Source organism: Heliangelus exortis, chromosome 15, assembly GCF_036169615.1.
Source record: "Heliangelus exortis chromosome 15, bHelExo1.hap1, whole genome shotgun sequence".
In the NCBI taxonomy this organism is placed as follows: domain Eukaryota; kingdom Metazoa; phylum Chordata; class Aves; order Apodiformes; family Trochilidae; genus Heliangelus; species Heliangelus exortis.
Genome location: NC_092436.1, coordinates 12,517,038 through 12,538,074, shown reverse-complemented (window position 1 = coordinate 12,538,074; position 21,037 = coordinate 12,517,038). Strand labels below are relative to the sequence as shown.

The 21,037-nt window shown below is 49.0% G+C and overlaps 1 protein-coding gene across 2 annotated transcripts in view; it reads right to left on the bottom strand.

Annotated features, from left to right (window-relative positions):
- Positions 1-21,037, bottom strand: part of FGF18 (fibroblast growth factor 18) — a 77,892-nt gene that overhangs the window by 52,443 nt on the left and 4,412 nt on the right. The window contains exons 2-3 of one of the 2 annotated variants that reach the window (XM_071758808.1): positions 16,814-17,088; positions 16,447-16,483 (exon numbers count right to left, since the gene is read on the bottom strand). In XM_071758808.1, the coding sequence (XP_071614909.1) occupies positions 16,447-16,483; positions 16,814-16,845 (69 nt within the window). In that variant the 5' untranslated portion in view covers positions 16,846-17,088. Of the gene's footprint in view, positions 1-16,446; positions 16,484-16,813; positions 17,241-21,037 lie in introns of those variants that run through there. The other variant, XM_071758809.1, reaches the window with a different exon arrangement.

Sequence of the window (21,037 nt, the reverse complement as noted above, 5' to 3'; positions counted from 1 at the left end):
TGTCCTTTCTGGGCAGTTTTCCCAAACTGTGACAGAAGATCTAAACAGAGCTTTAAAATGTCCAGGTCTGTGGTCTCAAAGGACATCTTGGTTCCAGTTTAAGGCAATCTCAGCCCTCCTGACTTAAAGTTGGCATTTATTGACATGGTTTTGTCTCAGGAAGAGACACTGATACAGGAAAAGTAAGGGCCCACATGGAAGCAAAGCAGTTCTGCTTCACTCAAGTGCTACAACTCTCCCACAAGATCCACTGCTTTTCTATTTTAAAAGATACAACCTCATTTTAATGAAATTATATTTTTAGGAAATAGGCCAATGATTCCCAAATAATAAGAACAGCAGTTTCAAAAAAGTAAGTAAGGGAAAAAATAGGCTATCCAAATAAAACCAAACAGATTCCTTCTCAAACAGAAGACTCGAACAGATTCCTTCTTCGCTTACTGAAATATACTGAACTTCTGTGATGGTTTCAGGAGGTCACCTAAGGCTTCCATGGGGCATCTCTGTGCAGCCTGAGCTAAAGGAAGCCGCAAGGGTTAATGCTGTAGCTGTCAAACTCAGCAGACACAAGCTGGAGAGGCTCAGGGCTCTCAGGGCTCCAAATTTGTCCCCGTAATCAGCACCCAGTTTTCTGATATGCACACATTTCTATTTACTGATGTACTGGTTTGTTTTGTTTTGTTTTTTTTTACTGGAAGAAACATAGGGATAAAGTGGATTAGTATCACCCCACTGCTGATTTAGCTCTGCCACTGACCTTAGACCTTGGTGGAGTCATCCAGGGACAGGGTGAAGCTTCCACATCCCCTCCAGCCACCTGCTTAGCTCTCATCCCCTTTGGTGCCAAATATTGCTTGCTTTGGTACCCATCTGCAGGTACATTGGTCTGGACAAGTCCTACATGCAGAACAATCCCATCCTGAGACACAAAACCCACAGAGAGAAGACAGGAGCTGCTCTGGAGAATGTGCTATACAACAAAAGCCTTCGCAAGTCTCAATCTGCAAAAATTACTGCTTGGAAGCCAAAACTTTCCAAAATACTCCCCTTTATGGCTGAGATCTCCTACCGTGGTTTCTCCCCCAGAAAGAAGCTCTCATCATTGCCACTTCACCACAGTTATTTTCCACACTGTCAAGTTTAATGAGGGAAAAAAAAACTAACCCAAACCAAACCGACTCCTCCCCCCACTTCCCTCTCAAGGGGGTGTGCACTCTTGGGGGAAAGTTTCAATATTCATTAATTCCCCACAGGCTCTGCTGTAAATGCAAATGTCATTAAGGCTTCACATGGGCCATGCGCAACCCAGCATCCCTGCATGGCTCTGTGCTGCTGCCTCTGCTCCTCACTGCCAGCACCAAGACACAGCAGCTTTCCAGAAGCAGTCGCAAAGGAAACTGCAACAAGAGAACAACCCCAACAATCTCTGAGAGATGACGGATCCACAAAGCCAGCAGTTGGATTTGAGGAGCTTGGCATGCTACACCTGCCTGAACAACAAACACACAAACAAGCAAAACAAACAAAAAAACCCCACCACATTTTCTTGATGGAGAAAATACTCCTGCTGAAAGAAACTGCCCTGAAGTTCAGGAGTTAAAACCCTTCAGCTGTTGAAACTGTTGCAAACCGTTGTCTGCTTTTGGAGAACTTGAAACATGCTTTCAAGATACAAAACTTGAGTGGTAGCCCTAAAGCCTCTCTAGCCCAAAACACCCCAAGAGCAAAGCCAGTCCGCAGCAAGGCACCAGCCCTGTAACCAGACCCAGCAGCAGAACTTGCTCCCAAACAACTTTAAAGTATTTGCACAAAGCATGGGGAGCTCTGCAAAGGTGAGACACAAGGGGTGAGGGTGCTGCCCCTCCCCTGTCCCCACTGATCCCCAGCATGTCTCTTCACCCTGTGTCCCCAGCAGTGGTGGAGGAGCCCAGCTTGGCCAGCCTGGTTGGGCTGCAGGGAGCCCAGGGCAGTCCTGCCAGCAGGGTGCTCCTAGGACAAAAGCTACAGGCATCCCACTAAAAACACCAGCAATTTGTTTGTATCTTCAAACAAGTCCCGAGCCCAATTACTGAAAAACCTGCCAGGTTCGAAGCACCTCTTTCCTCTCCTTCCCTCCATCAGCAGTCACTTCCTCCCCAGGCAGCTGCTCTGGCTGCAAACCCTTCTGGCCCCGGCAGCCAGGCAAAGGGAAACCCTGAGCCCACTGCCCTGAAACCAGCCAGGGGTTTTCCAAACCCTGGAAAAACACAGTCATTCACCCCTGGGACTTACAACACAGGTTTAAAGCATGGCCCATTAGGTTCAAGGTGGTATCTCTGGATCTTTTGCTTGCTACCAGCCCAGCCCGGGCCTCCATGAAAACAGGAGTAAAAACACAAAGACCCAAGAGGTGTTCGGGAAAACACCACCAGCAGAAGGTGACAGAAGAGCACCAGAGACCCATCTCCCCTTACCAGAAACAAACGTCTGCAGTGGCAGCATAGCTCCTTTCCTCCCAGTCCCCTGACATCCTCCAAGGCACACACAGATCCCTGCTCCCACTGCAGAAAAGCAACTCCCTCTAGGGTAAAACATGGCAACTGCCGAGCAGCACACACAGTTCAGGGCAGGGTTCCCAAAACACTTTTTTCCATTGCATTTGCAAAGAAAATACAGTTGCGAGGAACAACAATCTCCCTGGACAGTACTCCCAAGTACTGATCTCCAGAAGCAACTGATTCAGCAGAGATGCCCGGGGACCTCGTTGAATTATCCTGTGACACTTGTTCTCTATCAAATTTCAACTCTGGAAATCTTTTACTAAGCTCCAACTGGTCCTGCTCCTGATTATTCTGCCCAGGTAACACCTAGTGACCCTCCACAGGAATGGTGACAAGGGGAAAGGGACCTCCTCAGGTGTCACTCCTCACTCATCCCATGATTTGGCAGGCTCTACACACAGCTGGGATATAAGAAATCGGTTGTGACCAAGGACAGGGAGGTTAATCCATCTAACAATAACTGGAGGCCAATGGGGGGATTTATTAGAACTGCAGGAGTCATTCTGCTGGGAATGTTTGTGCTGCTGGTACTCAGCACTCTCACTTCTGCCTCATGTTCATTCCCACTCGCCTGCCTCCAGTTTTTTCATGCCTGCTTTTAGGACTGACTGACATGAGCTGCTTGAGACCCAAAATCCCTCCCCTTCTGCATTTACAGTTTGTCTTCTCCATCATTCAACTCTGCATCTGCTTTTCTCCCACCATCTTCAAAAAGAAAGGGGAGACCACCTCCACAAGTTCAGGGCAAATAACAAACCCATGTTACAGAAACTACCAAAACATCACTGGAAACTGGTAATCACACGGAGGCCTCAATGGTAGCATATCCTGAATACCAACCGGCTAAAATTAGTTATTTTTAAGGGGAAAATTCCCATCTGTCTGGACTGCTCTCTCTTTCAGAGCTACTTACAGCACCTGATGGGGAAACCCAGCTTGGGACTCAGCCTCACAGGGCTCTGCATCCCAGTCCAGTGAAAAGAAGCCCATGCCAGCAGGGCTGGCATTGCTGAGATGGTTGCTGTGGCACCAGGAAGGCTTAGGCTTGGAAATTGTGTTGGAGACACCTGAACAAGAGAGAGCAGGGACAGAGACAACAACACAGCACAATCTGGCAAGAGACAAGCTCCCAGGAACAAGCCACTGGGGCTCTCTGGACTCACTGGGACTGGTCTGAGATGCTGCACTGCAGAGCTTTCAGGAGCCATCAGCAAAGCACACTTTCACACCAAAAAGGTCCCCAACATAAGGCCAAGCTGCTTCTGCTCATGCACACAAGTGGCTGATAAATTCTGCCTAAAAAATTACCCTCACTGCAAACCCCAAGCTGTTCTCTTGAGTTCCATGAGCATTTTCACTCTATCACCCCTGCTCCAGGCTACTCCAAGAGCACCCACAAAAACCATCATTAAGAAGGAACAAGAAAAAAACCGGTCACATTTAGGCTGGTTTGTCAAGGCTCTTCCTCCATCACAGCCAGGCATCACCTGCCACCAGCCACCAAATTTTCCTTCCCCAAAAGTTCTTTGAAACATGTTCTCCAACCCTATTATCTCTCCTGTTTATACCACACTCCCTCTATTATCAAGAAAGCTCCAAGTAATTTATAAGCCCACAAGTTCCTGCACTAACCGGGCAATAAATCACATTTATATGTCCCCTTGCCTACTGCTGGGAGGGCTGCAGTGTTGAGTTGGCCAGCAGCAGGGCCAGGCAAGAGCAAGGTGGCCAGAAGCAGCCACTGCTGTCCCCAAACCCTCCATTCCCCCCAGCACAGGATTTGCTCAGAGAAGGCAGTTTTGTTCCGCATCAGCCGGATGTTTTGGTGGTTTTTTTAAGCATCCAGAGATGATTCCAGGGCATGTACTACCTCCTTGTGTTTTCCCCATCCAACACCAATACAAACACACACAAAAAAAGTTTTCTTTTTACAAAATCAGACCAAAGGAGGAGGATGTTCTTGGCTATTTTTCTCAAGGAAAAAGTTTGCCCATCTAATAATCCCTAAATGGGCAGTGGGTTGTTGGGCTTTCATGTGTGCCTCTGAACCTCTCTGCACTGTGCCAGGTCATTGGTTTTCTTTTCCACGGAGTTGCAAAACCCCTGAATAACAAGGTTTGTGCATGGAAGTGCTGACACAAACCTTAACTACAGCATCCTGAATATGATACCAGAATAAGGACACTCCCTGTGTGGCCCAGCATATGGATAAATAAAGCATTTCAGCAGCCAGCACCGACAGATCATAAACCTCCCTGAGCATAAATACCAACAACAACCCAAAAAGATTAGAGGGCTTACAGGCGAGGCAGGCCAGAATGATTTAAGGTTGGGGTGGAAGGGTCATTATTGCTGAATAGATGGGGGCAAGCAGGCCAAAGAAATCAATAAACCATTCTGTTCCCAGGGAAGGAAGGGGCCATGCTAATTGTGCAAACACATTTTCCATTTGTGGCTGGCTCACCCATCATGATGGATGTAGGGAACTGGATGGATATACGGAACTGGCACTGTCTTGCTGAGAAACAAGGACTTGGCCCTGGGACACATGCCCCTGGAGCTCAGTCACCTAAGCACTTTGCTGGCTGCTGCTTCAGATGAATGCCAGGCAATGAGCCAGGCAATGCTCATCTCCAACTATATTAATTTAAATTTTTTCTTTTTTTTAAGATAATATACATCTGGGATAAGGATCTGAGTTGCTTTCGGCATCACCATGCAGTCAGAGCTTTTCCAGTGCCCAGTTTCAGCACCCTACAACCAACTGATGGCTCCTGCCACCACCGATGATCTCCAAGCACCAGAGACAAACTTTGGAACCAACTTCATCCCTGACAAAACAACCACCACATCAGAGGTGGAAGTGGCCCGCAAACTACTCACAACAAATTGCTGCATCCTGCAGTGAGGATGGACTCAAAGCTTTGCAGGCACACAGCCACTGAGCCACCAAATCCAAAAGCAACAAGCAACACCTCCTTTGCCTCTTCTCTCCTACGCTTTGTTCCTCCCCATTTCCAGTGCTTCTGCCTTTTGTCCCCACTTTCTGTCTAGCAAACAGAGCAACGACAAAAGACTCCAGCTTTTGTGAGTGAAGCCAGTTTATAAATGCAATAATTACATGCAGTACAAATAAAAATTTATTTGTACCTAATGGGCCAATGCACCTAAAAGCATTTCTCCTTTGAGAAATATTGCAGGAGGTCATCCAAGGAACCAGTGAACAGTGGGAAGTGGCAATGCCCGTTATTCCCATGAAGAAACCTGAGCTCACAAGCACTTACAGGTGTAAATGGTGGTGTTCTTCATTCCCTGCTCTGGTCCCTCTGTGTGACCTGACTTTGCAAAGATCTTTAAGGAAAACACTCTTCAAACCAGTTAATAAAATAGATCAAAACCTGCCTGGGTCATGCCAAGCTTATTACCTGCAGTTCACAGATTTCAATTTTTGGGTGGATCTTGAGAGTTTTTAAAATCAGTTATTTCATGTCCTCTCCAGAGATAAATTCCTCAATGGTTTCACAGAGAAAATATTCCTAGGAATAGACAATTCTGCTCCTTATGTACTAAATATCACACAGGGAAGAAAAAAATCCTAAGATTAATATTGAGCCTTATCAAAATTATGGCATAAACCATGTGTTGAATGTAATCCAAACCAAACTGCCAATCTGCCTGCAGGATCAGATATAGCAAACATATGAGCTCAGGGCCAGAAATTAAAAGTTAGGTTTGTTTTCTAATAGATCTCTACTAGCCGTGCTCCTGCTCGGAAACCTTTACACTGCAAAAGATGGACATATGTGGCACTCAGTGCTGTGGTCTGGTAACCACGGTGGTAGTGGATCAAGGATTGGACTTGATGATCTCAGAGGTCCTATCCAACCCATCTGATTCCGTGATATAGGACTTCGTACCTTTCTGCATTGTAGGGAAAAGTTTTTTTGGTTTTAATTAATTTAGATTATTGGTATCCCATTTTCAGGGAACAACTCTCAACATTTTGGGAAAATTATTTTTTAAAATATTTTAAATGGGGGAAAAAAGAAAAAGGGGTCTTACAATCACAAAGGCACCTTCTGAGGTTTGGGCTGTTGTGTCCCTGTGCAGCTGGTGGGTATCAGGGAAAGGCCAACACCCTGTGCTGCCTCCATCACCAGCCACCAGCGTGCTGCTGAGAGGAAATGTTGGCCAGCCGTGGGCATACACAAAGAGGAGACTTTATGACTTGGAGATTTCCCAAGAGCCCTTTCTTAGAACCACAAGTTCATACTGGTGCCAGCAGCACTGTACCTCCATCCAGACATCCCATTTCCCCTGCTCTCCAAGCATCCTTCTGCAAAGGGACCCGCAGGAGCAGCCAGATCCCTCTGGGTGCCCAGGAAACAGGATCAACAGTTCCCTGTTTGGTCTGGGAATGTCTGTAGCTCCCCACTTCCCTGGGACTGCCAACCAGCTGACGGAACAGCTCTGCCAGCTCAGCCTTGCTGGCCCCGTGTCAGAGTGAGACCAGATTTGCTTCAGAAGTGGCACCTCCTGACTGAACCTGGTGGTGTTCAGCTTCTTGGCACACACAGTGATGGTGCATGCTGGGGAAATCAGGCTCCCAGAAAGAAATGGAAGCTGAGCAAATATTCAATTTTCATCTTTTCTCAATTCAAACAGCAATTGAATTCCTATTGCCTGCTCTTTCAACACCAGCAGCAGAAAAGCAAGCTTGCTGCCTTTCTGGCAAACTATTCCCATTTATCTGCTCCCTCTCCAAACCAATGAGGGCAGCCTGGCCCACCCAGGCCCCAGAGGCTCCACAGTGATGTTCACACTTCCAGGGTCAGGAGACAGGATGATGTTCTCAGGGTGCCCTGGGGACAGTCCCATCCTGTCCCCTACCCTGCTAGGGCTTTGATGGCTCAGCTGCACCTCTGCAAACCCAGCAAAACACTGGAGCACACACATCAGTTGCCACATCTGCGCCTGCAGGCATCAGCACATCTGTCAGAAAGCATCCCTGCAAAGCAACCAAATTAACTAATGGTCAGTTTGGCTTGCAAGTCAGAAGTGTTTCTTCCTAGGGGCTGGGATAACCTGGAAGAAATCCTTCGGTGTGAGGGGGGTGAGACTTTGGCCCAGGCTGTCTGCCTCAGCCCTGGAAGTGTCAAGGAAGGATGGGTTGGATGGGGCTTGGAGAAACCTGGGCTGGTGGGAGGTGTCCCTGCCCATGGCAGGGGGTTGGAACTGGATGAGCTTTGCTTGAATACAAAACACACACATGCAGAGTGGACCCTCTGGTGCCTGTCAGAGCTGCTCTCACTCCTCTCTTCCAAGCCAGGATGGACCAGCCTTGCTGTCCACTGAAAACCCTGCTGTAGGAACATGCAGGTTCCCTTCAGTACCTGTCCCTCCATGTCCCTCAGTGAGGCTGGAGTGTCCCACAGCACGACACCCAACTTCCCATCTCATTTTAGGTGAATGCAGAACTGCCTGCTCTCTGGGATAAAAATGCCACCATGCAGTCAGCACCAAACATTATTCCTATAAAATGCCCTGAGAATCAGAGCTGCTGGTTTTTCTATTGATTGCTGGGGGGCTGTTTGCTATTCTGATCTCAGCTGGTTGGAAGTCTCCCCAATCACTGCAAGGTCGTGACCACAGGGTCAGAAACCTGCACGACATACATCATAATTTATTTTACAGCTAATCAATACAACAGTGCACCATGCAGCCTTACAGTACAGCCTCACATTCAGGGACTGCTCATGCAGGAGTGTAACCTTATTGCCTGGAAGCTTATGGAGGTCAAAATCAGTTTTCATTTTAGAGTTGGGAATCACAGTTGGGAGCACTCATCCCACACACTGTTAGGTTGCACATTGGTATAATTGAGTCAAATTCTACATTTGAATCCAACTTGGGAAAATAAATATTAGCATCAGTTCAGGTTGGTATCTGACAACTGGAGAGGAGAAGCCCAAGGGGCAGCACAGAGAGCAAGTTGCCCAAGGGTTTGCAGGGAAGGAGATCACCCCAGCCCCACCAATGGGTGTGGGAACCCACAGCCATGCAGTGCCAGCATCCCTGAGAATCCCACTCTTCAAACAGCAACAGAGAAGCACCAAAATGTCTTTCTACCAGTATTATTTTTCATCCCATTCTCTAATTTGTATTTCTAGGGCTTCATATTCTACCAGCCAAGCCCATGGTCACCCAGCATGCATGCTGCAAGCCTGATTATTTCCCAGGCTCATCCCCACTCCCTGCATTTTTCTGTTAATTCTGGATTGCTGCAGAAGCCTAGTTCAGTGTATTCCAAATGATACAACAGCTTTTTAACAAGCTGTCCTTAAAAATGATGCCAAGGATAGTAGTTCAGCAGGAAAGGAAAGAAAAGGATCTGAAATATGCAGCAAGAGAAAAAGAGGCACTAGGATGAATAAGGAGTGCTGGAAATACCTTGTAGGTAGAGAAATCCACTCTTAATTTGCATTCTGGTGTTTGCTGCCGTGCACTTGCAGTTCCCTGGGACCTTCAGCAAGGTTTAGGGTTCACCAGTCTTAATGTGATTTGGGTTATAAAACATTAGGAGAGGACTGACAGCAGCCCCTTGGTGTTGCCCCCCCCCCCCCCCCCCATTATTGGCAGGATCCAGCCCCTCAGCTCAGCCACTACTCAGAGCTCTGCCTAGGGACAAGCCCCAGTCCCCCAGGATCCCCAGAAGGCACTGCCCACGTCCCATCCTCACATGGGATGAACCCAGGGCCATATGACAGCGAGGAAGACCTCATGGGTTCTTCCCTGGTTTTTATCCCATTTCAGCCACTCCCCAAGGCAGGGGCTGCAGTTACCCATCACCACAGCCTTCAATCTCCCCCCTTTCCTCCCAGCTTGCTTACAAAGCCAAGTTCAGCTGAGCTGGCTTCACAAGTGGCCTTGATGGACAAGCACACAGCTATGACTCTGAGGAGCAGCACCACACCAAGCAGGAGAATGCTGTTAGACCCTGTTACAGCACACTCTAATGTCAGTATGTCAAAGGCATTTCATATTTCCCAGCAGCACTACCCCTTCTCCACCAGTTGCAGCAGAATAAAGCAAATAACCTCAGGAAAAAGAAAATGCCTGCAGCGAGCAGGGCACAAGTGTAGCCTGGCAAAGGGATGGTGCTGTGCCGGGGAGGATGTGCTGGCACTAGGTGGAAAGCCCTGTGATTTAGCTTGAGATCCATCTGCCTGTGTGGGCAAAGTAGGCAGGGAGGTGTCAAAGCCCAGCCCCGTGTCAAAGCAAGGCGGTGAGCACAGTGCCGGGACAGGAACCCCCCAGGCTGCCCCTGGCCGAGGGAAGATTGGCAGAGAGCTCCCCCCCCACCCCAGCCCCGGCACGGCCAGGAGCTCGCACAAAGGGAAACACGCAGACCATGACAGGCTGAGCCTCCTCCTTCCCCGTTCTGTTCCCCTTTCTTTCTCTTCATGCTATGGCGAAGCTGCTGAATGCCAATAGGAAAATACTTTGGCAGAGCCAGACAGTCTTTTCTATTAGATTTATTTTTTATTTCCCCTTCTTACTTTCCTTCAGCTGCTCTGCTGGATTCCTAATCCTTCATGGACATCTGGAGAGGTACCAGAACACATAAGCAACATACCAGGTACACAGCATAACCCACAGCTCTGCCTAATTCTGCTTGTACCTGCTGTTATGGCCCAGCAGGTGACCAAGACACAAAAAACAAGGGAAGGAAAGAAAAAAAAAAGGCTTAGACCTGTTGAGGCCACAGATTCCCACGTGGAAGCCTCCCTGGTCTCAGCAGCAGAGCAGAGGAAGGTCAGGCTTTGCAGCAGAGGGGCCATGTGCAGGGCTGACTGGCAGGAAGGTTCCAAGGTGCTTCCTTGTGGCACAGGACTCCCACCACGCAGGGAGTCACCTGCCCCAACCTGCCTGGGACCCCAGCAGTTTGTACAGACCCTCGAAGACCCTGCTAGCAGCTGTCCATCCTCATGTCCCCCTGCCCAGGCACCACCAGCAGTGGTTCTTTTTAAAATCACATTCCTCTGTGAAGCCATTTTCCACCTGCTTTTATCACAACTGGTACCTGAAGTGTCTTTATCTGGGGGAAATCAAAGCAAAAGCAGACATTGCTCAGGAAAGGTGGAGAGGAAAGAACAGGACAGGGGTTTTCTGAGCTTCTACGGAATGAAAGAGATCCATAAACACACTCCTAAGGATCTGGGAAGTAGCTTTATAGATCCACAAAAATGATTTTTCAGACCCAGGGGAGTGTTTCTCTCCAGTTCAGCCTCCCACAGAGGAGGCAGATATCCGCTCGCCCTTCTGCTCAGCTCAGTGCTATCAGCTTACAGCAAAATTAAATCTTCTGAGTGGCCACCTGCGTCCCCCGATGCTGTTCATCCTACCTGAGCCCCAGAAAGCCCGTGATGGTCCCCTCATCTCACCACCACCACAGGACTTACATTGCCTGCATCAGCCCATCCCAAAGACGCCTGAAGTGCTTGGGAAGCATCACCCTTCACCCATTCTGCTCTTTGCTTTCCTGCCTCAGCAGACTATGACCAAGCTGTTCCACAAGCAGAAAACACCAAGGGGGCTGAGTGGGCACCCCTCCTGGAAACCCAGCACTGCTCTAAACCCAGCACTGCTTGCCTCTGTCTAGTCTTGTCTCTGCTGAGTGCAATAAGGAAGGTAAAACATGATTTAAATGTAACAGCCAGGTTGGGTCCAGCTGTCTCAGAGGAAATCTGAACTTCACACCTACTGTATTCTTCTACAAACTCTACTCAGCAACAGCAAAGTTTTTCCCTATTTTTCTGAAGCACCTTGCACATCTCTAGAGCTCTGGAAATCCAAACAGCAACACTGGCAAGGGTGTGGATCAAAGCCTCTGAGCAGCAGCCCTGCTTTGCTGCCCATGGCCACAACACATCCAGAAAACACCAAGTCCCAAAACACTGATGGAGTTCATGTTTCTTTCTGCCTCCCTGAGATGGGAACCTGGAAACCAGCTCTTTTCCTTGCAAACCTTCCTGCTAAGCATGTATTTGAGGGGTCTTCTGGCAGAAGATCTGTCCCAGTACACTGATGGGCTGGGGATGGTGAGAAGCAAAGGCAGCTGCAGCCCGTGTACCCTATCTGTGCAGGAGGAAGACCTCCATCTGCACTCAAGTCAAGCTAATCTCATCTCATTTCTCCCAAGGGAGAATCAAAGGTTTCAACAGGCTCCTGCCACTCAGCAGGGCTATGCTTCCCCAGCCCAGGCACTGTTCCAAGGTTTCTCCTCTTCTTCCACAAGCCTGAGATCTCCAAAGACCAGGAACCAGAAGCAGGGTGTGAGGAGCAGCTTCAGGACATAGCACATGGTGGACTGGTGCAACAAGTCAGCAGGGGAAAAATAAAACCCCTTGTGGGAAACAGTAGGGTCATTCCTGGAGAGCCAGGGATTTTAGACAGTAACAAATTATTAAATACGCAACTGAATCCTGTGGGTCACAGACCAGCAGAGCCACATCCTCCATAACAAATCCAGCAGAGCACTACATCCTCCATAACAAATCTATCAGTGGCACAGACACAGAGCCATTTGCCATCTCATCAAATCCAGCCTGTGATGGGATCATGCCCTTCATCAATACCACTGAGCTTCTCCTCTAATTAAATCAGGGCTTGCTTATGCAGCTTCTCTTGTCTTCTCAATGGCTAATAATTAAGAGTTGGCTGGGGTCAGAAAACTCAACTTCCCAGAGTTTCACTGACCTTCTTTGCCATATTTTGTCCTTCACACCATCACTTCTACAACCTGTGAGTCAGCAGCCTTAGCTGTCACCGGGAGGGCAGGGCGAGCAGGGCTCCTGGCCCCAGCATCACATCACACCTGTAGCCAGGAGCCCTATGGCAAGGCAAGTTGGCTGGGCTGTGACAAGGACCTGGCTTGTCCAGAAAAGTGTCCCTGGTACCGTTCAGTGACACTCATGTCTGAGTGTCCCCAGGAAGGATGGCTGTGGAGGGAGCAGACAGGGAGAGGGGTGGGAGCTGCTCAGCAGGCTCACACCTCTGCCATGTGCTGCACGCAGCTTCGCCAGACCACAGGATCTGGCTCACTGAACACATGGAAGCAACACTTTTCTGTGCCTCACTTTACAAAGCCCCAAACAATAACTTTCTGTCGCTGCACAGGAGCTTAAGAGAAACATAAGTTGCTATTGGCATGGCATGTGGTTGCCTTCCTCTTACACAACACCAGCATATGTGAAAATAGCCCAGTGCTGCCTAGCGTGCTCCTCTGACCTCCTTTTTGCTTCTGTATCAGATTCCAAAGCTGGATCTTAACCTACAAGGGCCATAAAAGCAAAGGATTTGGCCCTACCAGGGACCTCTTCTTAATCTAAGACAGATGCACTTTGTGTAGAAGAACATGCTGAGGTTTATGTATCAGGGCAAGGAAGAGATGGAGGCAGCATTCCCCTCCGCTCCCCAGCACCGCTGTCACTCCAGCTGATGATGCGCTGGAGGTGGCCCAGGAACAGAAGAGCTGGAAATTAGTGCAAACCAGGGCAGCAGCCAAAACCTTGCATCCTACTGCTCTGACTACACCAGAGCTACCTCCAGCCCTCATCTGCTCTGGTAAAACAGGAACTCTGAGATCCTGAGGTCTCATGTCCCTGACCTCCATGTCCTAAGGGCCACCAGGAACACCAAAGCTGGCACAGCATGGGAGATCCACTCCATCCACACAAAATGTTCCTGAGGTTTCTTGTCCATGTTAAGACTGACTCCAAAGCCAAACCCAAAACTGCTCTAACACACAGGGGACAAATTGTGAAAAGGCAGCAGAACAATCAAGTTGAAGAATGCTAAAGGTAAGGAACAAAGGAGAGTTTAACAATCAGCAGTGAAAGGGCATCCCTAAGAACAACCTGCATAAATAAATTAATCTCTCCACTGTCTCCAAGGATATCTAATGTCCCTGGCTGCCTTTGGGACTACAGCAACCCCAAGCAGCTGGGGAACTTCCCAAAATTCAAGAGAAGAAAAAAAGATGGGGACATTGCTGCCATAGGGGAAGGGACAGGAAAACAAGCTGTCCTCCTTACAGCCCTGCAAGGTTCAGGGTTGCTCTTATGGCTATGCCAGTTGGCAGCCACCATGACCCATTGCCTGCACCTCAGCAGCACTCCCCTCTGACCCACCATGTATTATTCCCTGGTGTTCCTTGTTAGAAATGTCACCTGAACTTCTGGAGTCCAACTCATTCAGGAGTCTAAATCCTGCTCCTGAAAACTCAACATACCTCTCACAACCCCATGGTTCGGGCTGGGAAACACCCCTCCAAGTGCTGCCACAACCTGCCTCACAGTTGATGCTACACATGAGGTGGTCACCCACAGGTGGCTGCAGAGGGAGGAATGGGGCCTAGGAGAAAGCTTTTATCCAGCAGCTGAGCTGCCACACCCCCTAACAGCAGGCAGCTTGCACATCAGCATGTCCTCATCTTTGTACACGAGTAACTAAGACCTGAGCCATGGTATTTTGCCTGAAAATACCTCCAGCCTCAAAGCATGCTGGAGGGATTTTTACCTTCACAGGCAGAGCACAGGGTAACAGTTAGCAGCAGACAAGAGTAATTGTGAGACTAATACATTGGATGACCCGTGGATCATGTCTTGCATGGGAGGGCAAAAGGTGGCCTTAGAATATAATCCATTTCAGGTGCTCCTGAATCTCCCCAATGCAACACAGAGCCCTTTAAGCAAAACTAAACAACTTCCTTTAGCCTAAATAAATATTAAACCTAAGTGATGCATTAATTTACTCTGGTTCACCAAAGGCTAACTCCTACCTAAACTGATCATAATAAAATAAATCCTATAATCCCTCGCTCCCATTCAGGCTCAAAACATGTAATCCCATGAATAAATCCAGAAAGAAAGTGTTAACAAAATGGGCAATAAAAACTTACAGCATTCACATCTTTTCATCTACCATTAATACTGTAAACACTCACTTGAAGGCCCTTGAGTATGACTAATCTAATGTTTTGGCTCCCAAAGCTCATCATGGGGAGAGCTCGCCTCTTGGAGTAACACCCAGGGAGATCCGACGCCCCTCCAGCCATGGTCCAGGACACCTCCTCAGCGCCCATCCACAGTGAGTGCCAGCCTCAAATTCACAAAATGCTACAAAATCAGCACGAAATGGAGAAAAGTATGGTTCTAATAGCACCAGAGCATAGAGCTTTGCTTTTTTTTTTGGGTTTTTTTGGGGGGGTTTTTTTTTTGGTTTTTTTTTTTATTATTATTTTATTGCTTTGGAAGCCTGCAAGCTCCAACTGTATAAATGCCAATAACTTCCCAAGTTTTAAGGCTGCTGAAGTAAGAGATCAGATTTTAGCAAGTGCTTTCCAGGCAGCCAGCCAAACTTTTTCTGATTCACTAAAAGCACTAACGGGAGGGGGAAGGAGGGGAGGGGCTGGAGGGCTGATTAACTTCAGTTACCGCACAAGCACAAAAAAATGTCTCCCCGCTGCAGTGGGTGCTGTCGCTGCGAGCCCTGAGCAGCCTGTTATTCCTTGGGCTTGAAAAAAAAGGAAAAAAAAAAAAAATACACATTGGAGACATCCAGCAAACGCCTTCCAACCACAGGGTAATTTACAGCTGTGGATCCTTCTGGTGAGGAGGCTGCTCCTCTGAGGGGAGGCTCTGCTGGTGTTAGGTTCAAGATGCAGTTTTCAGAGGGGATGAGGGGAAAAAAAAAAAGCCATGACTGGGAATTTTTTAGGGTGAAGGAGCAGGGAAAGGGGCTGGTTTGGGATTTAACTTGGCCAGAGGGACCCCTCCAAGCCTGGGCTTATCAAGAACCATCCCTCACTGCTGTCAGGTATCAGTGAGAGGGCGAGCAGGTGCAGTCCCAGCCACAGCACCACGCGAGGCCAAGGGGGTGGCACGAATGGTCCCCAACCCCAGTGGAACAGTGGGCTGGAGCCACCTGCTCTGCCTGGCCCTGCAGGTGGGTCTGCTCTGGGTTGCCCAGCTAAAATCCACAATACAGGGAGATGCATGGCCCCAGGGTTGTCAGGGGACAGGGACCACCCTGGTACCCCCAGCCACCGTCCCCATCCCGTGGGCACCCGGGCTGCAGAGCCTCACCGCTCGGGGTGTTCTTCCAACGGCTTCATTCCTGCCGAGGCAGGATCAAAGGCAGGATCTGACTTGGACGGCATTCTACTGAATAATAGGGAGGGAGCAGACAGCCTCCTTCTCCTGGCTCGGGGAACTCATGTTTTTCAAAGTATCAGTTTTTGGGAGTAAGTTCCCTAGGAGGGGGGGGAAACAAAACAAAACAAAACAAAAAAAATAAAATAAAATAAAATAAAAAAATAAAAAAAAAAAAACCAAAACAAAAAAAAACACAAAAAAAACCAAAAAAAAAAACAAAAAAAAAACAAACCAAAAAAAAAAAAAAAAAAAAAAAAAAAAAAAAAAAAAGAGAGAGAGAGAGGGGGCTAAGAGGAGCGCCTGCTCTTCCAAGGCAAGTGCATCAATCAACATTGTGCAAGGAGGAGAGTCCAGCACGCTCTCTCACATCATTAGCCAGGCTAATGCACTCCAGAGGATCCCGCTACCGGCGCAGCGCCCGCGCCCCTGCCCGCTCCGGGCGGCGGAGCCGGCACCAGTGGCCACCAAAAAGGAACTCAGTGGAAGAGCAGCCCCTTCCCAGGGCCGGTGACACTCCAGAATCTGGCGCAGGGATCGGTTTAATACGTCTATAAAAAACGAAAACAAAAAACCTAGAGGGGAAAAAAAGTGAAAGCCCTAGCCAAAACTACCTGGCACTCCGAGGTCAGCACGCCGCCTTTGTTTCTATTTTACATCCAAAAGCCAAAGAGGACAGAAAGGACACGTACCTGTACCTGAAAGCACAGCAGCAGGAAATGTAAACATCTGGAGAGGAGAAAAAAAAAGCAACAGAAGATCAAATGAGGCGGTAAAACGGTTAAAGTTGATTTTTTTTTTCTTTGTTTTGTTTTTGTTTGTAATTTTTTAAAGGGCGCAGAGCGATGCTCTGCTTGTAAAAAGGCTCGGATCCCCATTACCACCTGGTTGCAAGGAAGATGTAGCCGGAGCCTCAAAAATGAAAGTTGTTGTCTTTTGTTTTGGTTTTTGCTTTTTTTGTTTGGTTGGTTTTGGTTTTTTAAGAAAAACTATATAAAAATGTAAAAAAAAAAAAAATTAAAAATTAAAAAATATTGAAAAACATGCCGTAATCCTTACAGGCAAGTGCAGGCTGAGAGCAGTGAATACATCGCTGGGCGAGGTGAGGGGGGAGGCCGGTGGCTTCACGCTAGCGGAGTGCAGTCCCCCACCGCCGCCTTGACATGGGAGCGATCCGGCTGGAGAGCTCCGCTCCCTTCCGCGCCGCTCCGCGCCGCTCCGCGCCGCCGAGAAGTTGTGGTACCGCCCGCTTTGCCTCCGCCGAGTGACTCGCTTAGGCATCAGCTCTCCTCTCCCCCTGTCTCTCCTCCTCCTCTCCCTCTCTCTCTCTCCGCCTTTGGGGGGGATGAAGGTGCTTATTGTCAGTAACTTCCGATCATCAGCAAGTGCCCCCCCGCCGCTCCCCCGGGCCAGCCCTGCGAGGCGGATAAAGCCTCCCGGCGGCCCCGCGCCCGCTCCGCGCCCCGCTCCGCGCCGGCGGCATGGCGATGCGCGGGGCGCGGAGCGGGAGGCGGGACCCACCCGGGCAGCCCCCGCGGGGCTGGCACCGCCTGCGTGGAGGGGGCACCGCCCGCGCAGCCCGCCCGGGAGTGCAGGGGCGGCGAGGAAAGTATTTTTTTTATTTTTTTTTTTTATTTTTAATTAGAAAAAAAAATAAAGGGGACGGGGAGCTAGCGGGGGTGCAGCGGGGCCCCTCCGCGTCCGGCCCGACGGAGCGGACAGTGCCGCTGCTGGCCCGCCCCGTCGGGGAGCACACACACCCTTCAGACCCGCCGCCCCGCTCCGCGCCGCTGCCTGTGTTAGCTCCCCCCGTGCTGACCGAGGCAGGGAACGGAGGGCCCGGCCCGGTGAGCTCTTACCTCCGGGCGGGCGGGAGCTCACCCCAGCCCCGGCGAGCCCCGGGCGGGCGGCAGCGAGGCCCCGGCGAGCCCCGGCGCTGCCCTCCCCCTCTGCCCCCCCACTCCTGCCGCCCCCGGCCCCGCCGCCGGTCGCGCCGGGCCGCACCGCGCCCGCCCGGGCCCGCGATGCCAGCCCCGCTCCCGCGGCGGGGCATTGCCGGAGGGGTCTGGGTGTCGGGGCTCTCCCGGCCCTTTCCGGGCGCTCCGACACGGCTCGCCTGCCCTCCAGCGGCCACTCCGCCGATCCGCACCCGCAGGAACGCTCCTGCAGGCCGGGCTGGAGCCGAGCGGGCTTCCCCCGCCCGGGCTTTTGCTTCAGGTAAAGAAAAAATTTCACACGCTGAGAGCGTGCGGTAACTCTTTCCCCGACTTCGAAAGATCGTTTATAGCAGAAAAAAATGCCAGGAACTGTTAACCTCCACACATAGTCTAACTCTCCGAAGAGAGCCTAACGTCAGTTAACACCTTATTAAGTGAGAACATAACCATAGCTCGTAACTCCAAGCTTTCCAAATTCTCTGCTCAAATAACAGCGCACATTGGAGCGGGACGTTGGGTCCTGCTGCTCCCACGTCTGCAGGGACCGAAGTGCTCGTTCCCCCCGTGTTCTCAGCCAGAAATCAAGCAGCATCTTAAATCCCTAGAGTTGACCACAGGGAACCCTTCAGACACCAAATCAGTGTTTTTCAGCCCATAGCTTCAGGCCCAAGAGGCATAGAAAACATTAGGAAGTTTGAAAATATTGACCAAAGGAAGCTTATCTAAAATTTCAACAACTGATACACGTGATACATCAAATGGACTTCACACTTCTGGTCTTATCGAACCACAAGTCCACAAGCCAAATAAAAAAAAAAAAAAAAAGAAATGCAGGCCAGAGTCAATTACTGATGCCATCAACATCAGTGGCACCATGCATGCCTGTCAGGGCAGTCCCACAGCTGCAGGTGAAAAGGCTGTTTCCAAGGATGTCCGAGACCATCAGAGCCACTTTCCTGAGCCTTGCAAGCTGATCTCACTGAGAGCAGAAATGGTACAAGCAGAATTTGGAGACTTGCAGGATGAGAGCTTTTAAGCTTGGATGTCAAAATATTCAATATATTCTTAATCATCACCAGTGGTCAAGCCCAGCATTTCCACATCCATCAGCCCATGACCCTGCTAAGTCCAGGATCTGCTGCTCTAGGAGACCCTGCACAACACATACAGCAGTTCTGCAAAGCCAGGACACAAACATTTGCAGACTGTCAGTAGTTGTGTGTGCATGAGCTTCTATTGCCCCCTCTCAGCTTTCCTGACCACTAAAACTCAGAGCAGTCAGAAAATTAACCTGAACTGTCTCAAAACAGCCCCCAGGCTCAAAAGAAAGAAACCCAATGGGTTTCTTTGTCCCTCCTTAGGTCATTTTTTTTTCCTTTAACTCTTTTTTAGGCACAATTGCAATGCTGCAAAATTGATCTGCCCTAAATTACATGTGAAAGGGAAAGATGGCAAAGGTTGTGTCTTCTCCATCCAGCAGAGCTCCTCCTTTGTCTCTTCCCAACCCGAGTTATCCTGAAGGAAGCAGGATCCATGTAGAAAGGAGTACCTGAAACGTGGTTCCTTGCTTGCCATGATGATGCCAAGATGCTGTTCTGTTGCCATTAGGGCTTTGGTCCATCCTGCCAAGCCTCAAATCTCTGTCTTCCATACAGGTGACATTTTTGTGCAAGTTGAAAACATCCCCTTTTCCAGGAACAGAAAATATTCAGCAACTATAATACAGGCATCAGGATTTCTAAGGGAAGTTTTGAAATCCAAAGCATCCCACAAAACCTGCTCTCCTACACCAGCAAAGCTTTCAACACATATCAGCTGCTTTACATTACCAACATGTGGGCCGGCCTGGAGGACCTCAGGGTCTTTGGGTTGGATGGTGTTTAACACCTGAACACCCCAGTGAGGCAAATGGAATCTCCTGCTTTCTTTTACCTGGTGCCTTTGTAAGGGCAATCTGATGTGGAAATGTCATTGGTGATGCACTGTAGAGAGGATTAGAGTTCCTACAATGGCCACAAGCACCTGTCCCACTACTTCAGGGCCTTGCATCATGGCAGTCCCACCACCTGACTCTGTGAAAAGGCTCCTTGGTGACTGATGCCATTGCCCAGGGTTGCTGTGCTCCTTTTTTCCTTTCAAAACACACTTTCTTTGCAATTACATGAGTTCTTCATTTGAACTAGTTCCACGTTTTGTGCCCCAGTGGTCTGACAAAGCCATTTAATCTTTAAAAGAGATTAACAAAAGAAAGTAAAATCTGGATAATATCAATATTAAGTGAATCTTGAGCTACCAGCCTTAAAAAACAACAGTTGAACACAGAAAATAGATGAGGCAGCTCACATGCATCTGGGGAAAATTAGAAATGCATGTTGTTATCAAGATACATATGTGTGTATGTAATATTAAGAGTACTGCATCCATGCCTAACTCTTCACCAGTGAAGAGGTCCCGGGAACTGTTTGCTCCTCTTGTCTTCTGCATCTCCAGTCTCAGATCATTTCATTATGCAGTTCTCACTATAAATCAACTTGAAGAGGATTTCTACGTTTCAAACCCTCAGTGGAAGGAAAGACAACTTCTAGAAGGGCTATGGTACACGTCCTGTCTTTATCCAGTTTACACACAAACAGACAACCCAAGGTAAAAAGGTACTTTAGCAACACACAGCCTGGACAGGGAGGGAGGGAGGGGGTGCTTTGCAGTTACTGCTATTTCAGAAGAGACATCTCAAAACAACCCTGACCTGATACCCAGGAGGACAGGACTTAAGCCTTAGCACCATGACACTGAGCCACAACCTTGCATGGTGAAGAACAGTCAGTAAGGACTGGGATTCAGCCAGCCACAAAGCACTGGGCTAAAGCCCTCATTTGAGGCTGGAAAGTTGCTGGGTGCTGGTGCTCAGCCCCTGAAGCTCCCAGATTTCCCTGCATCCCAGAAGGCGTGGGGAAGGCTCACTTGTCATTTAACTCCAGATGAAACTTAGGTTTTAGAACACTGAAGTTTCTCCTCAGATATAAACAGACCACATGTGGAAGAACAAAAGCAACCCAAACCATACATTGCCAGCTTTGACACTGAGATTTCACCAAGCCCTGAGCCAGGGAGATCAGCACAGACCCAACATGTGCCTGCAGCCCAGGCTCTGAAAATGCATGGAGGCAGAGGGCACGAGCTATCTGGGAAATAACAGACCAAAAGTGTAAATACAGCGAAGGCAGAGATGCTGAATTCCACCACCAAGTGTTTGAAACACTAAATCAGAACATGCACATAACGGAGCTTCTCCTTCACTACACCAAAATAAAAAAAAACAAAAAAACCCAAAAAAAGAAAAAACAAA